This window comes from Cebidichthys violaceus, unplaced genomic scaffold (assembly GCF_023349555.1).
Source record: "Cebidichthys violaceus isolate CVI_PGR_0920_01 unplaced genomic scaffold, fCebVio1.0.p SCAF_20, whole genome shotgun sequence".
Taxonomy (NCBI): Eukaryota; Metazoa; Chordata; class Actinopteri; order Perciformes; family Stichaeidae; genus Cebidichthys; species Cebidichthys violaceus.
The window spans coordinates 3,992,723-4,011,412 of record NW_027176373.1 but is presented as its reverse complement, the minus strand read 5'-3'; the positions used below and the strand labels follow the sequence as shown (position 1 = coordinate 4,011,412).

The window sequence follows — 18,690 nt, the reverse complement described above, 5'->3', positions numbered from 1 at the left end:
TAAGACCACCCCAGATGTTGTGATAATCAATTATTTTCAGGGTTCTTTGCATTTGTGGGCGTATTTCCTTGTTATATCTCATTTTCGTTGATGGTGCGAGATCTTGGATATTGCCAATAAAGCTGGTGTTCATTGGCAGGAAATCGTCCAGCCATCTAAAACAGAAATGGTTCACTTAAGTTTTTGTTGTGTCGGTCTCACAGAATCAGAATGACTTCTGTCCAGACTCATCTTGGAGCAGTGGCGTTCAACTGTCATATTGAGAGAATTCCATCAATACAGGACATTTATTTATTTATGCAACAGAGCCTCAAGAAACGCTGTCATTTATTCTCTACTGATGTCCAGATAAGAGAAGGAAACACAGCTGAAGGCAACAAGATCATACCTGTTCTCAAAGGATTGTCAAAAGCCATTCTGGGAAATATAGAATGAAGTAGAAATGGAGAAGGCAGTTTGAGGGGAAGTGGGTCTATAAAAAACACAAAAGAAATTGAGACACTTCATCATAACGTCTGAAACTTCTGAAATGTGTTATTAAACATCATAAAGTGATAATATAAAACCATGAGAGCATCTGAGGGAGGCTTTTTTGGCACTTAGTGGCCAGACTGATGATCAGATAATGTAAGCTGGTAATTCCACTGGAGTCCCAAAAGAAATATCTGCCTCTTAGTCTTGGACCCACTCTTACCTCTGTCATGTCATTAGTTTCAGTTAGACGGGAAAGAACACACTTGAAGAAGAGAGAGAAGCTTTCAGATGGAGAGCTTTACAAGCAGACTGACAATATTGGCCTCTTGTCAGCCTGTTCAGAGTGATTGAACATTCATTTATATGATTGAGTGTGCATGAAAATGTGATAATAATACCCCGATTATTATTAATAATAGCAGTAGAAGTACTATACAGTATGCATTTGTGGATTTTGGAGAATTGTCACTCATTATAAATATGAAACGCTGAAACCTTTTGAAAACTGCTAGTTTAAATATGTTACATATTGGAACAAAATGTTGCTTATGTTATTTTTCAGGAATCAAAGTGATTTGTGCTGAACAGAGGCATTACTCTAAATAGACAAAAGTGCAGATTATGTTATAGATTCTAAAACTGTTTCACATAAACGCCCATGTTTTGCTTCTTAGCCTATATTGTATTCAAATAAACACATGCACCATTACATATGTGCCAGTTCTAATACTGATACAGAAGTGATGCTTTGTGACAGAGTGTACTGTGGAGTTTTGCCATCCTTTTCTTGTCTGCCTCTGGTTGGCATCAGGGGACAGCACCAGTCAACCCACGAGTGTTCTACATGTCAAAACAGATTTAGAGGCTTCTAAAATAACTCTCATATAAACAGTAGTGTGGCCTTGGCACGCCTTCTTCTTCCATCCCACCCTAACAGCCACTTTGCCAAGTTCCCCGTTCCCTTAACTTTTGTTACAAAGTTTGTCCGTACTCATTCTTTTCCCTGCAAGATAAGTCATGCTTGACATAAATTGGCTTTGGCCCGGTGGGTCAACGCTACAGTATTTTGTTATTGCAGATCAAATGAAAGAAAGTCAATAATTTGTTTCCACTTCACAGCGTCTTGGGGGTTGTCGTTTATAGCGTTTCCAGAGTGCAGAATCAACATTTCACAATTATAATCTCATGTCATTAAAGTTCTTGATGTAAAGATCAATTGAGATAGATGTTAGCATCTTAGTTGATGCCAGGATCAATTTGTTTTGATAGAGAACAACTGTTTCCTGATTTCGTACCAAAATAGTCTTACATTCAAGCAATTACACTCTAATATTATATGTTTAAATGCTTTAGTATCGGCAGCATTGCCACTAGCTTCCAGAATGACATGTATTTTCATATTGACTATAATTTTGTTAGAAACAGTTAAACCTCGAGTGGGTGGAAAGCTCATTTTGGAACAAACAAACTTCACAAACTCTTCATCTGCTGATTGTTATTTTAGTTCTCATGTAGCTCACTCACACAGAGAAAAGAAAGCTGCTTCAGAAAAAGGACCCTGCAAAGTACCAGATGCCTACTAATTTATGGTCTGTGCAGCTGTCGCATCAATGGGGTGGCAGGAAATTGAATTAGATGAATTAAAGGATTTATTTTATCTTGTAAACGTCCTGAGGAAATGTGCGCATCCATTTCTGCTAAAAATAGAGGTGTGTTTGTTTGTTCTGTGTTGGTTCACATGTTCAGTATGTTGTGTGCAGAAGGAGAAGAATGATCTCCCATTTTCATCATGTTTTTGCCCAGAACAACATATGATTAAATAGGTGGAACGACAATTCTTACAGTAGGTGCAGATGAGGGCTTGCTGCAGTGTAGGAAAATCACTAGTTTTAATCCACCGAGGCAGTTACAGCAGGATTACAGCAGGGACTTTATAAAAGAAGCCAATTATGACAGCATACGGCAATACACTGCCCTAAATTCAATTACCCTCTCTGGCACTTTTCAATATCCGTTCATTAAGTGGATTAAGTAGAAATACATGTTTTTCAAGTTTAGAAATATTTAAAAATCTAAAGGAATATGAGAGGCAACGGAGGGGAGGAGACTCATTTCTGCATGTGATTAATCATGGGTGTTTTTTGTAGGAATTCATGTTTCGTGCATCAAATTGATTTTGTTCATCATGAGGCAGAGGAATGATCCATGTCGGGCCTGCACAGCTGAAAGGTTTGTTAATGACATTTTTTTTCTCCATTTACTGGGTTTGTTTGTTTGGTTTTTCTCATCCGCCCCAATTCTTCATGTGTCATGTGTTGCATTTGCCTGTTCTTCATCTTAAAAGGACGCCTGCAATAGAACTGTCTTGGAGCAAAATCTGACAGATGGTCACAAAGTTTTCTGGCAAGGAAATGTCCTCGAAAATCATGCAGCCTTGCTGAGGCAACTGCTTTGTGCAGCACTGACCAAAAGGAGTCTCTATGTATTGTGGCCCTGAGACCCATAACTCAGTCAGAGTTTCTCTGTCAAAGACAGAAGAGGCTCAACATATCTCCTCTGAATAATGACAACGTTTTCTTCCATGCCTTTTTCCACTGCATTTTTTTCCCATTTCTCATTCTGTAAAGAATTCTGTAACTCCAGGCAGGGAGCAGAGACAAGTCTGTATGATTTAGTTCCTTTTCACACTGCGCCAGTTAATCCAGTTAATCTACGCTTAAAAGTCAAACATTTTATTGTAATGGTTGCCAGAGGTGTTTTCGTTTCAGCACTGAGGCGGAAATAATCTAGTTTTAATAAGCCGTAGGTAGAACACCAGGATAGTAGTTTTTACTGATGTGACAGAAGGATATTGGTATGAATTTCCTATTTTACAATTTTGTTGTTCCTGTTGGCTACTTCTCTTTTATTTTTGATTAAAGAGTATTAGAGAAGAACAGTGGGTTTTTTTTCAATGATTCCATTCTTTAAAGGTCAAACCATCTGAGATGCTGTCTGCCTCCCTTGTTCCCTCCCAAACTTATTTCCTCTGAGCAGGGGTCGTCAGCCTATTATTTTACATTATCTGTCATCATCAAAGAGGATGGATCCACCTGCAGTACATGGTAGCGCTGCAGTTCTCCTGCACTGGCAGAGTGATTGATCTGCTCCTCTGCATCCTGATGAAAGAGACTACCTTTGTTCTGGCCAGGGGCCCAGCGCTTGCCCTGTTAAATCATCTTCTACCCTCTTTCTCTATTTGTCTCCATTAGACCCTGTTTTTTTTATCAAACTATAGGTTTGGACCCAGCAGGGTCTCATACCTACCTGTGGTGGGAAAACAGGAAATACTTTAAGATGTCTAACCATAGCCCTTTGTGAATTCAACTTGTTTTCCAATGCATGTATTAATAAGAATAACTCAATATTTTAAATAAGGGCGTTTCTGCACACAGTTGCGGTAAACACGTGGTATGACCTTTAGAATTAAAACGTTCATGCTTCCATAATGTTTCCCTATTTTCTGTATACAAACAGAATTCAAAAATCAGGTAAGAGGATAGAAGATGTTTTCATTATTTGTATATGTTCATACTATACTGTAGACTGTCTATACAGTAGCCCAGTTTGTAAATTGATGCTTTTTGTGACTATAATGTAATACCACCAGTCGCCTGCAGATAGCGCCACATTTTCATGCGAAGGGAAATTTACCAATGTCCCTAACGGCTTCCCATCGGCTACGTACCATACCGGAAGATTTACCTTTATCCTGACACGTAGCAACCACAACCAAGTTGGCAGTGCTCTGGGTAGATTTGTCAAAACATCACGGGTACGTGTCAGCATTTGTGATGCTTTAAGGATAGACATTGTGTAAGAAAAGTTCATTAGAATATTAAAGCTTCTACTGACACAATGCGTGAGGTATGCATGCCAGGTCTCCGCAATTGTTATAGCTAGCATTAGCTAGTCAACCAACTAGCAGCAGTTAACGGTGCGTTAGCCACCCAGTGATTACGAGCTTGTTTTGTATTTTTACGAGGTTTGTTGAATTATCCTTTAAAGTGGTTGTAATTGTCCAGCCATCTGATAGTTGATACTAACATTAGACTCACAATAGACTAACGACATCTAATTTTATCTTTGTTTTGTGTGTGTGGCCAATGTTGCGTTAGCTCAGGTAGCAGCTACCTTAGGTAACGTTAACAGTTACATTAACGCTAGTTAAATCTATATGGAGATAACGTTACCGTTACTAACTAACAAGACAGTGCAATGAATAGATGTTGAAACGGTTCATACGGGACAACAGTTTCTATCACGTAACGTTACGCTAGTTAACGTTAATTAAGCTATTCCGTCTTAAGACAATAATAATACAACCGTCTCTTAAGAATAGACTTTAAGAATACTCAAGACACGGTCCTTAAATGTACGAGCTATAATGTAGCTTTAACCAACATTAACCATGTCATGTTTTCATGAACGATTCCTTGTGTGATGTAACGTTAATGTTATGATTAAAAATGTTATGATCTAACTTGTGCAGCGTCAAGTTATGGATGTAGAAATGTGTGCTAGAGCATTGTTAAGCTCCCTGTCGTGACATCACCAAGAGCAGTGTTGCCTCAAACATTGTCATGTAGCGTTCACCGAGGGACTCATTTTAGATGATAAAAACGTGTTTAAATGCCATTGTTGTTTTGATGATCAAAGTGTACCAAACCAAATGTCATTGCAAGATGTATTTTTGAGATGATTCTCTCTAGATTGAGCTCTATGACAGAGAGCATATTTGTTTAAAATAACAGTACTTTCAGATGTGTGTATATATATATATATATATATATATATATATATATATATATATATATATATATATATATATATATATATAGAACAAAATAATCAACCTAGCTGATAAGTTGTGTGCCTGTTGCTGTCTGTTTCCAACAGAGGGAGAAATGTCAGGGTTTGACAATTTCAACACAGACTTTTACCAGTCGAGCTACAGTGTAGATGACCAAAGCCAAGGCTACAGCAACACTGAAAACCCCTACAACAAGTAAGCCCTCCTCGACTGATGCTCCCCCTGTTATGTGGGTGACCGTGGCTAAGTGGAGACCAGGGCCGCCTTTCAATCAGAGGGTTGGCGGTTTGATCCCTCCACTAGTAGGGCTAGTGGAGGGATCTAGAGCTCCACTAGTCTCATGTCAATGTGTCCTTGAGCAAGACACTTAACCCCAAAATTGCTCCCGTAGCTGTGCCTACGGTGTGTAGATAGATACTGAATTGTAAGTCACTTTGGATAAAAGCGTCTGCTAAATGACTGTAATAATGTATGTGCCATTTCAGCTGCTGAAGACTTGCCTACCTAACACTTTGTTGCCTGGCTGAATACCTTATTTGACATCTTTTCAGTGCATTTGTGATTAAGTTGATTTCATTCTATTGAGCATTATTATTATCATGTGTTTCACAGGCAATACGATGGTCAGTACGACTATTCCCAGCCCATGGGCTACTCTCCCCCAGGGATGATGCAGCCCCAGCAGCCATACACAGGACAAATCTTCCAGCCCACACAGACCTACACCCCATCCCCGTCACAATCCATGTATAGTAGCGGCTTTGATGACGAGCCGCCGCTGCTAGAAGGTAGGCAAACCTCAACCTGTAGTCTGTGATTTCTATTTGCTATTATTTCGCTATGTGTATATCGTTAACTGTGCTAATATGATTTACTGGTTATTGTCCTGTCACTTGATTGTTATTGCTAGTTTCAGAAGTGATAAAACATTTAAGTCGGAGCTCATCACAACTTCTCAAAAGTGCAAATTGAATACCGTTGTTAGACTCTGGTCATGCTGTTGAAATTGTTCTGCATTTTCAGTTCTTAGCCATGGACCCAAGCAATTTCTTAAGGCGTGAAATTAAAGTTTTGTTCGACAGTTGCAGTCGCTAGCCGACTTAAGAGAATCTCATATTGAGTTTTAATAGAATAGAAATGACTGACTGATCAAAGGCTGGCTACCTGTCAAAGTGACTGCAAAATTGGCAGTATTTTCCTTCTAGTTGCACACATGAAAAACTTTTCACTGGCATACATGCTGATACTGAGCGACACCGAGTTGTTAATTATGTTGGCCTTAATCTTAGGACCGAGCCTTCCAGGGTTCCATGTATGACACTTGCACTTCCTGTTTCTCACACTTTGTCAGATTATTTTTTTCAAACTAGAGACTAAAGCTGAGAACACTTTGACCTAGACGTCAGTCTCTATTGCTCTCATTGTCTCCATTCCTGGGCTTGGATACATGTATTGCACCACACGGCGACGTCTCAATGTCAACTTGACAGCAGTGCTGTGGCACTGAGACCAGGTACATATAAATGTTGACGATCGCTCAAACCTAATTATGACTCTTTAGACTAAAAGGAGTTTGACCTAGAAAGGTGAAGAAACACATTGAGTCTATTCTGAGAACAAATCACACTCTGTCACACGAGAGACCTTTCTGTCTACATCCTCATGCAAAGTGCTGACTGAAACCTCTGAGCATTCATGGACGAAAGATGTTTCTTTTGTTGTATAAAGGCCTAATATTTACACGACAAACCTGTTGCATATACTGTCAATATCCATTTTAAAGATCCTATACAACTCTTTACTTATTTGTGTCATATTTTGCCACTGACTATGTTTGATCATTTTCTCTGTTTTAGAATTAGGAATCAACTTTGACCACATCTGGCAGAAGACTCTGACGGTGCTCCATCCATTGAAAGCAGCAGACGGCAGCATCATGAATGAGACAGACCTGGCTGGTCCCATGGTCTTCTGTTTGGCCTTCGGAGCGACGCTTCTCCTGGTAAATCATTTGGTTAACCTTGGTGAATATTACATCTAAGGACTTGTATTAGTAAAACATCACTAGATATCCCTGCAATACCTCATGGTGCAAACTAGGGATGCACTTATACCGGTGTTGTTATTTACAGCCATAATGCAAATAATGATCTGTTTGAATGATGAAGACACAAAGTTGAGTTTTAAAATGTCAGCAACAGCATCATGTTGTATATTTAATTTGTTACAGTCAGAAAGTGGGGAACGTCTGATGAAAATAATGTGTTCAAATTCATTGTTAGAACTGTAATGGTATTAAGTACTCATATCGGTACTTGGTATCATCAAGTACCTTAATATAAGTACATGTTTACATTTAGATTTACATAAAAAGCGGTATCCGTGCATCCCTATTGCAAACGTATATCCATACACATCTGTATAGTGTAAGTGTGTATACCGATATCTGACTGTGTGGATATATCTGTCTCCCCTCTCCGTTAACAGTCGGGTAAGATCCAGTTTGGTTATGTGTACGGTATCAGTGCAATTGGCTGCCTCGGCGTGTACTGCCTGCTCAACCTGATGAGTATGACGGGTGTGTCCTTCGGCTGTGTGGCCAGCGTGCTGGGATACTGCCTCCTCCCCATGATCCTCCTCTCCAGCTTTGGAGTCCTCCTCTCTTTACAGTGAGTACACAGGACAATAGTCAAGCTTATGAATCTTAATATAACTTGTAAATCAAGCAAAGGCTTTTCTTTGTCTATGACGCCACTTCTGTCTACTACTAGACACTGTCGAAAAGTTACAATTTTAAGTTTGGGTTTTGTTGTATTGTCCAACTTTAAAATGATCATTGGTTTGCTTAAAGAATTCAGTTTAAGTGTGATTTGATGAGCTTATGGGATGATGTAACTGTTGTTGGATGTTTGATTGGAGTTTCACAAATAGTTCTACATTTAATAAAACAGTTTAAATGCAGTTTTGCTACAGCTAACTGTTAAACAGTGAACGGTAACTTCCTGCTTCCTTCTTGTCCTCTTTAGGGGCATGGTGGGAATTATACTAACAGCAGCGATCATTGGCTGGTGCAGTTTCTCAGCCTCAAAGATCTTCATCTCGGCGTTGGCCATGGATGGACAGCAGCTTTTGGTTGCTTACCCATGCGCTCTCTTATATGGGGTCTTTGCACTCATTTCTGTCTTCTAAAGAAAATCATTGTGTAACAAAAAAAGGCTCCCCCCCCAAATGGCACCAAGATGTATTTTTTTTTTTTTTCAATTTTCTTTTTTTTTTTTCAAGCCTCCACCTCTCTCTACATTCCGACTTGACCATCTGCAGGCTGGAGTGTATCGTCTCACTCATGTCTTGTCTCCACTTTGTTCCGCTCATACACCTTAAAGGAGAGGACTGTCAAATAAACTCTCCTGTGGACCATGTTGAGCCTTGAACGGCCTAGAGCAGTCGTATGATTTTAAGGACATGATGGCTCAAAGAAGCTAGCAGTTATAGTTAATAGTTCACACACACACACACACACACACACACACACACACACACACACACACACACACACGGGGAACCCGAGGAGACAATTTAATTTGGACACTGACGGGAGAAGGTTCTCGGTTACTAAGGACTGATAACCAACCCTCAGCTAACCCTGCAGAGGGATTTGAAGCCAGTGGAAACATGATTTTTTTTTTTTGGCAAAAGCTGTTTAATGTGAGCCCAGTCCGGCAAACCCCTTCACATTCTAAAGCCGCAAGACCAAGGGAAACGCCCACTTTCCTTCAGCGCAAGACCACGGTAGCTAATTGTACTTCACCACCTAAAGGGTGGAGGAAAAGGTGGAATCTCCTCTTCTGTATCTTCTTTTCTCCAGGACTGAGCGAGTCATGAATCTCATCATTTGCTCATCACAGCAGTGATCTGATCTTTGATGTAAAATCAGCAGCTCTGCTACATCTTCTCATGTAATGTTTTATTGTATTCTCTTTAGATTCATTTGACTTTTGATACCCTTCAAGAAGAAAACACAGTTTGCACAAAACCAAACCCATTTGATAAGGTATTGAGAATTAAAACTCTGAGGTGCTGTATATTTCTAGGTACACACACGTCTATATAGGTTGTTGCTATAGTTTGCATCCTTAACATTTCTCTAATCTTTGTTTGAGAGGCGACTCACTCTGTATGCTTTGATGTTTCATCTGTTGTTCATGTCTTCTCATGCACATTAAAGTTGTCTTTGAAATTGATCTGCCTTTGTGATATTAAAAACATACATTGTATGGTCAAGCAGATAATTGTAAGATGTGGTATAACATGCACTGGAAGAAGTAGGCGTATGATGCATAATGCCAGGCTTTTTAGCAAGCTGGGCAGATTTAGTCACAGCTGGTCGGTAGATCACAGGAAATATCCTGCCTGCTTCGATCCACGCTATTGTCCTTTTTCCTGCTTCTTGGGTGTGAAAGACCAAACATTATCCACCCATCACCTCTCCTGCTTCTCCCCCAACAACGTTTTCACATCTTAAATCCACAGTTTCAAGTATTCTCGAAGGCTTTCTACCTCTAGTGTGTTCAGGATGGGTTGGTTATAGTTATTGGGTGATTTAAAAATTTTCAGCTGAGCAATTCATGGCAAGCTTCATTTAATTTTTTTTTCCTGTTTATTTCCATCAACTAGGAAGTAGTTATTGACAAGTGCAGAATGCTTTTTCAGTAAAACACCTTTACACCATTGCACATATCACAGGAGTTAGACAATCACAAGCTACCCTAAAAATACTGACACTTTACAAATAGATGGCAGGATTTTTCTCTAATGGCGTAGTTATGATACGGTGCCACTGAATGTAATTTCAGTGTGTTGCCCTTTCACCGCAACACCAGAGGATCATCTTTTAAGCAAAACCCACAAGAAAATATTATCAATATCACTTAATACTGCAGACCAGGTTATTTATGGAAGTTTGTCTAATTGTATCATTATCTGTGAAACTACTTGCCTTCAAGGTCAGTTGTGTTTGGTAGATTAGAAACCACAACTGTGATGGTGTGTGGAGGAGATGGTCAGAAAAAAAACACATTGACTCTTAGAAGTAAAGCTTTAAAATCCAAGAGCTGTCTTAATTTAAACAGGGTTGACGAGAAGAAATTACTAGAATTTCATGGTTAGAACACAACCCTCTCTTTTTCTTCTCCCTTCTGGGTTTTCTGTGTTCTAACATACACTAAACATAAACGCAGAGGGGCTCCTTGAATGCACGATAACTCACTTAGGAGGAATGAATAATTCAAAAATGAAAATGGAGTTGTCCAACAAACTCAACATCAAGGAGGATACTTCACATTTCAAGTAACGGGCAAAGTCTGCTCTCATTTGGCCAAGTGTTTTATATATCTTCTGTATGTACAATCTGTTTGTATGTAGCTTTAAAAAGTAGGTGAAATTGACTCGTAGTTTAGTCTCAATTAGATTCTCAACATATGAAAGGGTTCAGTGTCGCACTTTCATTGGGAGTTTTTTTGATTTTTCTCTAAATAGAACATTGCTTGTGTGTGTCATGAATTGCTTTTTCCAAGTTATGTTATGCACACACCCACTGTGGTGCGGGGTCTCGAGTGCTACAAATAGTTCTGCAGTTTTGCATCTTCTCAGCTCTGGGGATCTCAGAAACAGCTGAAGATGTTGTGGGTATGATTGAAGTGAGCAGGATGTTGACATTCACGCACCCCTCGTGTTTGCAGTATCTGGTTTCAGCCAGTGTGCAGTCGGGTTTCAATGTCTTGCATCTGGATTCACTCAGGGGTATCTCACATTCTCACATTTTCCCTCTTAGGCCTAGAGAGGGAATTAATTACAAAATTCCATGTTTGCCTTAAATCAAATCTTTATTTGATCCTTCTCGCCATCTGATTGTCCAAACTCTAGGGGTTCCCAAATGTACCGTTGGTGCTGAAGTGAACATTAAAGATTCTCTATTTTAGTATTTCATCATTCCATGAGGCCAATATGGTTTCAGAATTTGCTGAATGCGAGCCAGGCTTCGACAGCTGCAGGACTTCCTATCCACAATGTTTTGACAATATTACCACTGAAACTTGGATTATTTATGTTCAACAGAGCTGAATTTAACCGAGATGTCAGTGCATATCCATCCATTTAGATCAGGCGATGACTCAATGATTCACTGTCTTCACAACACACTGGATGCAACAATAGAAGCTTGAAGCTAGAAAAGTGAACCTCAAACAAGTTGACTGTTTGGGATGTTCATGGAGTATTTACAGCAGGTGATGGAAATCTTGATAGGAGCCAGATGGCTGTTGAAATGACAAGACTTCCTGTTTTTCGTCACCTCCTGAAACATTTACATCCAAGCGCCTCCAGATGACAGTGTTGAGTTACAGTCTGTCCTCTTGGCTGATTGAATGTTGTTATTGCTGTGTTCACTGGCTACAGTCTGACATTTCCCCTGGAGAAATAACTACATCCCCACATCTTTTTTTTCGAAAACTTCCTTATTGTCATAATCAGCGAAATTATGGCTCACTCTGGATCAGATCAGCTTATAAGGAGCTTCAGTCTAACCCACCCAGCTCACCACTCAGACTGTATTATGGGTCTTTTGTCTACACATTTGTCTGGTTTAGTTTGTAGGATAATCTCATTTTACATAACATAGATGAACATGCCATTTGGTGGGCACATTTTATTTAGGTGCCTCAAGTATCCTGAATACACATACTGTACTTTGACTACAGGTGGGCCCTGAGAAATCCAAAACAGCCCCTTATGTTGTCTCTTTAAACACATATTGCACAATGTAAAACCATCACTGTTACTAAACCTAAATTATTTAAGTGAGATTAATGGGGAAAATATTGCTGAATGGTATAAGGCTTTTTATTTTTGGTCCTGGAAAGAAAGTTGTATCAATATTAGTCATCACTTGAATAAATACATCTACTTAACATGCAATAATGCTCCTGCTGCTACCACTCTTCCTTCCACCACTACTTCATACAAATTTAGCAGCATCCTAACCTACAAGCTGTTTAAGGTATAGCTCACTAGTTGACTGCCGCTTGTCTCCGGGGAATAAGGGCCACCGTACCATTATGTTCTCTAATGGAGGATAATCTCACCTCCATCTGGCCGGCCTGAGCCACAGTCTGTCCTGCCCAGCAAACTGGCCCGGCTGACTGGTGAGTTAGATCAGCTCATGATGCACTCGTCTCTGCTCGAAAGAAATACATGTGAGATGAGCTGGATGGATGAGAAGAGAAGGAGAGGAGGAAACAGATGGGAATTGTACGAAATACACAAAAAATGTAATTAAATTTGCACAGAGGAATTGTAAATCTGGCATATAGGGCTGCATGTTTTATCAGAAATTCAACTTCATAGCATCCAGATAAATATAAATATATGTTGATGCCCACTAGATTTGGTCTACATGTAACTCTTAGATTGCTACTGTTCTGCATTTACAACTGGAAGCTGTATAATACATTTTTTATGACATTTTATATGTCCTTTTAATGTGATCTCATACACTAGTCATGAGCTTAAAGGAGAACTATGTCCTTTTTCTCAAAATTCAAACATGTCGGTTCTACGGTCTAGGACAGTCCAAACATATCAGAAAAAACTCTCCCCAATCCATAAACTAGAGCACTAAAACTCAAATTTATGATGTAATCAAGTATAAAGTCTGAAACTTCTCCATAGACAATGAATTATGAAAGATGTTATAGATCATACTGAGAACACCCAGGGGAATATTTTGGGTATATTTTCTGAGACCGGAGAACTTCACAATAGAATGAAGCTCATTTTGAAAAAAAAACAAAAAACCGCATGTCCGTTTGGAACAAACCTATTACTATGTGTTATATGAAAGATGTAGCTAATATTGACAAACCCACAGTGAAATCTCACCCAACTCTGCGTTGCCCCACAGCTATATAAAGCTTTTTAGCCCCAATAAGTATTGTTTTGGTTTTCAGGCCCATAGAGCAGCCAGATGTTTTGTTTTTAAGCTTGTTTCACTGCCTCCAAGTGGCCAAAAATAGAAATAAAACACTTTGTTTAGGATACACAGAAGAACTAGTTTTTTGGTTAACCTGCGCACCAATATTCTCTTTGCATACAAATTCATCACTGAAAAAAGAAAGACTTCTGAGAATAAATGCATCAACTCATTAAAGCCCACCATACATGAAATGTACTATTTTTAATATTTGTGTCTTTGGTAACTCCGAGTGATAATATACAAAACATACAAAGTGAAGACGCAACAGACACTTTCCTTGGGATTGTTTATTTTTTACACTAGAATTAGTTATAATCACATCAAATATAGTACACAAATGGGCTTTAACATTAAAAACATCATCTCAACAAAAGCTAAATGATATTCTCTGGTCTGCTGCACGGTCAGACATCATCTTCTACTCTATCCTAAGTAGCCTACTGTGATGTGTCTTCATTATTTGGTAAAAGGTGAGAAGGTGTTTCTGTTTTCAAATGGCGGCCAGCAGCAGATGTATCTGGATAGCATAATAAATGTGGCCTGTGTTTGCAATGCGCTCCAAAAAGCCTCCCAGCAATGAGGCTGATTAGGATGTTATCTTCACAGAGAGAGCAGACAAGCCACAGGTGGAAATGTAGCGATTGGTATTCAGCGCCGCAGCGCCGCCTTTTAATGCATCTGCAAAGCCAACAGCACATGAATATTCACTAAGCAACTGTTAGCATAGCACTGAGTGTGATTTTCTCCTGCACTTCATTAGGCTAATTGTCCCCCCTCGTTGCACTGCGGCCTCTTCTAACAGTTGATTCAGAACTCAATGAACCAACGCAAACACTGCAAGGGACGATCAGCAGAGTCCAGCTGAGGAAACCTGTGTGTGTGTGTGTGTGTGTGTGTGTGTGTGTGTGTGTGTGTGTGTGTGTCTGTCTGTGTGTGTCTGTGAACATGAATGCTTAATCATGTGTGTTCATCGGTGGGTGTGTATGTACTGCGTGTGTTTGGGGGGGATCTTCTCATGTGCAAAACAATATGTGCCTATACTAAAGATGTTAGAGGTCACAAATACACACAAAAATACAAAAATGCAGATATGTTACACGTAAGCTCTCAGTGCCTTTCCACAGATGTACACAAGCATGTGCAGAAACACACACACACACACACATACGCCAAGATAGACTGTATTTTTGAAACAACAGTGAAGAAATGGTGCTGATTGTTTCCACATTCTTTTTATGTAGATTAAAGGGGACATATCATGCTCATTTTCAGGTTCATACTTGTACTTTGAGTTTGAATATGTTTTCATGCTTTAATGTTGAAAAAACACATTGTTTTTCCTCATGCTGTCTGTGTGAATATACCTGTAGTCACACTATGTCTTATACACTCTGTTCAAGCTCCTGTCTCTTTAAGCCCCCCTCCCGATAAAATCACAGTCTGCTCTGATTGGCTTGTTGTAATGAGTCTGCGTGGGACATATAGGGGGTGGAGCCAAATCTGAATGGCTTGTTGAATCACATGTTTTCTGATCTCGCCTCCCTCTCAAAAACAGAATGTGTTGTCTTATTTCATAGTTTGTTAGTTCATAATTATATTAAATGGCTACATTCAGTTTCGGTGTTCCAGGTTTTAATCAAAATATCTATTGTTTAATGAAAAAGACAAGGTTTCAACATGACTTTCATACTTAATCATTGTTTCAGCATCATCGTGGAGAAAGAGTCAGAAAAAGTTGAATGATCAATATAATGAAACTGGGTGCAGAAAATCTAACTTTTACTAGACAACTATATAATAATGAATCAGTCAAGAAGCGTTACAGGTGTGTTGATGGGCGCAGGGGCCATTGCCTCCCCCATTGAGAAAACGCTCTCCTCTCCACCATAGAAGATTTTCAATGTGGCAAAGAAAAGGAAAGCATTGTGAAGGGATCATGAACAGATTTTGAATGGCTCATAGTACGATTACTCCTTAGATAGAAATAAAACCCAAACAGAGGAATTAAAAAAATAGAGCACATGATGGTGAGTGAGCCAAGCAGTGTCTAGTGGATGACAAAGAATTATCAGATTTAAGCACAGTATTACATAATCATTTACATAATATAATATTATAACAATTTAGCTTTGACATAATGCGAAGAGTTCAGTATAAATGACAATGGCCATTAAAGACCATTTGTCAGTATTCTGTGTTTAGCCTCTCAATAATCTGCTTGAATGATAGGATTTTACTGTTCATTCTGGCCAGTGAAATTGTGTGCAGCTCCAGATTAGAGCAGCTACAAAAACTGGAAACCCATCTGGTCTTGCTGGGGGCGTTCTTATTCAATATGCATGACATAAGCATGATAATTCAGAACATCAGCATACCACAGCAAGCAGCAACTCAGCTGACATCATTCCCTATTTGTGGTTTCATTAGTAGAAATGTGACTCATCATTTATATTCCATTCTTGTGTTTCCCTCTAACTTATATGGTACCCACAGCGGTTTGGAAATGAGTGCTGAACATAAAAATGCACCTCACTATATTATCTTTGTTCATAATAGACTACTATTAAAAAAACATAGCATTGCTCATCGATATTTTAATTTTATAAACCACAAATGTTGGCATTGTTTATGCCAGTGTCTCTTTTTACTTGCAGTACCCATCTAATGAAATATAAATAAACTTAATCATCTTGCCTTTTTATTTATTAATGAAAGCTATTGCTATTTATAGAAAGCGCTGTGTTTCTCTGTAACATAACTAACAGCCCCGTACCATTACAGCAGATCAATCAAAATCCCAGATATATGCACAAAGAGATGAATGAACAGGCTAAATAAGTGTTGATGCTGAACTGATTCACTGGATCCTCTGGTAACTCTATGACATTTAAGCAGCAGTCCTTCATATGTTTAGAACATTAAATTCATCATGATGTAGTGGTTCAGAGTGTATAGTAGTACGACCCTGAATTTAAAATGCTGTATCTTACAAGCACAAATGTAGCGCATTGTAAACTTGGCCCTCAGAAAAACGTGTACATCATCTATGTATAATATGTAAGCATCATGTTTCTCTGCAGTAAATAGAGAGCACAGGGCCTTTTTATTTTCTGGATGAACGACTTTTGTCCCATAGGGTGAGATTTTACTGTAATTCTTTTTTTCCATCACTTTTTCTTTTTGCCACAGCCTACCCATCGTATAGCAGCTTGATTTATTCTATACTGCTCAGTGGGGTAAGGATAACATCATGATTATTTTAGGAGTCATCAGCTCAACAGTAAAAGTAGCACAAGCTTAGGCAGCAGCAGTAGTTTGAACCACTCCCTCCTTCCCTCTGGGATCCTGGGAAGTAATTGGCAGCACGTCAGAGAGCTGCAGAGGGATCTTTGGACCTTATTGAACCTCAAAGGGAAGAGCTCAAGCAGAAGAAAAACATCCTGACAGTGCCTTGTATAACCTCGTGGCTTTAAATATTCATAAAATGGTCAGCAAAAAACATAATGCTGAGTTTGACAGGCTGGAGAAAAAAGACAGAATTTTGATTTTTAGATGGAAAATCAAACCAATGCATTGTCTACAGCCTAGATAGTATGGAGGCAACCATTGTTTCAAGGTCCAGCTCTCATTGGATAGACCACCCATGCTGTATTTTGTCATTTCAAGTGCAGCTAGATCATGTCTTTAACTTTGCTGACACCAAACATTCATTTAGTGCATCAATAGGGAGAAGATACAGGGACTCTTTACTGGAGGTGGTACAATCTGCTGCAACTCAATTTGCACTGGGATCTGGGAGTCTGGTAAGTTTCGTTGTCATATTATGCAATTAGAACTCCTTTACACCCGTCATTAATGTGTGTCTCATATCCAGATTGTTGCAGATATAATACAACCAAATTAACCTGCACACCTACAATGGTTGCAAATCCTTTTTAGAATTTAACAAACCACTGTTTACTTTTTTCAAATTACAGGAAGACTCAGGAAAATGTAAAAAGCTAACAAGCTAGTGATAGCAATTCCTTTCCAGTATGGCTAGGGGCGTTGAGCGTTAGAATTTGACAACCAATCAAAGCATGTGCTCTGTGGCGCAGCAGATACTGGACAATGAATGGAACGTTTCCAGGCTGGAGAGGAAACAGCTCACTGTGCCAGGAAGTTGGCATTTACTTCAGATGACAAGCGTGTGAATGGACTTATTTTATTTAATCAGTTGAGTTTTGTGACAATTCTTAGTAATCAGTATGTGTAGTTGCACAATACATTTATATGTATTAGTATACTGTACATGTACACAAAGATCTACTCTCCATTGTGTATGTGTGTTTTTGACTATATACTCATGAACACTCAGCGGTTATCTCAATGATACAGGTTAAAAAGCTCTGATTATTAAGCAAATTGCACTGCTTTTGCCCAACAAATGACTTATTCTTCTCCCTGCATTCCACTCAACCTATGAGAGGCTGTGCAAGGTCACTAATTATTGTGAAGAAACAGTGCTGAAATAATCACTGGCATTCACTGAGTTATATTATGTACTAAAATACTTTTTGTGCAGCAGGTTACATGCTTGTCAGGGTCATGGCAAGTAATGCACCAATAGTTTTGTGAGATGGATACAACCAACACATTTAATGTTTTGCACCTTTTAATATGACGAATACCTAATCTGTCAAATGGTATATTTACCGTAAAAAGAATAGTTTTTATGAAAACAGAAGTTAGGACAACACGGTCAAATACCTATATGACCAGATAGTAAAGTAAATGGATTAACTAGCACCAAATTGTACCCTAGCTATATATACAGTATATATATTTAGTTTCAACCTTAAAAATAATATTGCAGCTGCACTTATATCTTGCAAAAAGTGTAAGCACTTTAGTTTTGTAGTTGTTCTTGATATTCATTATAATGCATACATACAATTATGGTAATCACTTGACTGTTTCACTTCCTCGTCATTATCCCTGTCTCTGTCATTGCTCTCTCCTCGCAGTACTGTACAGGCAGTGCCTCTCTCTGTCTTCAGCCATGCATGCATGATGCACAGCTTAATATCAAATGAGATCATTGTGCTCTGTTTGTTCGGGCACTAATTACACAGAGCAGAGAGCTACTGCTTCTAGAGCAAAGTAGGCTATTACATGTGTAATAGTACCAGGGGGATGGACAGTAGGCCACATGATGTACTCTCACTGCATCTTCAAACTTTGATTGAACAGTGAATGTTGAACTATGTTTAACCACTTATATGGGGTAATGTCATGAATCATATGCAACTCTAATACATTCTTTGACACTCTTATAAAGACTCATTTTGAATTA

At 38.9% G+C, this 18,690-nt stretch overlaps 1 protein-coding gene across 1 annotated transcript; it reads left to right on the top strand.

Moving 5' to 3' along the window:
- Window positions 1-4,207: 4,207 nt before the first annotated feature.
- Window positions 4,208-9,567, top strand: yipf5 (Yip1 domain family, member 5). Its single transcript, XM_068715728.1, has 6 exons — window positions 4,208-4,288; window positions 5,413-5,521; window positions 5,939-6,114; window positions 7,183-7,328; window positions 7,814-7,995; window positions 8,353-9,567. Exons 2-6 carry the CDS (start codon window positions 5,421-5,423, stop codon window positions 8,513-8,515), a joined length of 768 nt encoding a protein of 255 aa, XP_068571829.1. The 5' UTR covers window positions 4,208-4,288; window positions 5,413-5,420; the 3' UTR covers window positions 8,516-9,567.
- Window positions 9,568-18,690: the final 9,123 nt, after the last annotated feature.

Bases quoted from the DNA above. Each gene is read 5' to 3' on its own strand.
- yipf5 (XM_068715728.1), top strand. From the start codon at position 5,421: ATGTCAGGGTTTGACAATTTCAACACAGACTTTTACCAGTCGAGCTAC. The intron at 6,115-7,182 runs GTAGGCAAACCT...TCTCTGTTTTAG, and splicing joins CGAGCCGCCGCTGCTAGAAG to AATTAGGAATCAACTTTGAC. The intron at 7,329-7,813 runs GTAAATCATTTG...CTCCGTTAACAG, and splicing joins TCGGAGCGACGCTTCTCCTG to TCGGGTAAGATCCAGTTTGG.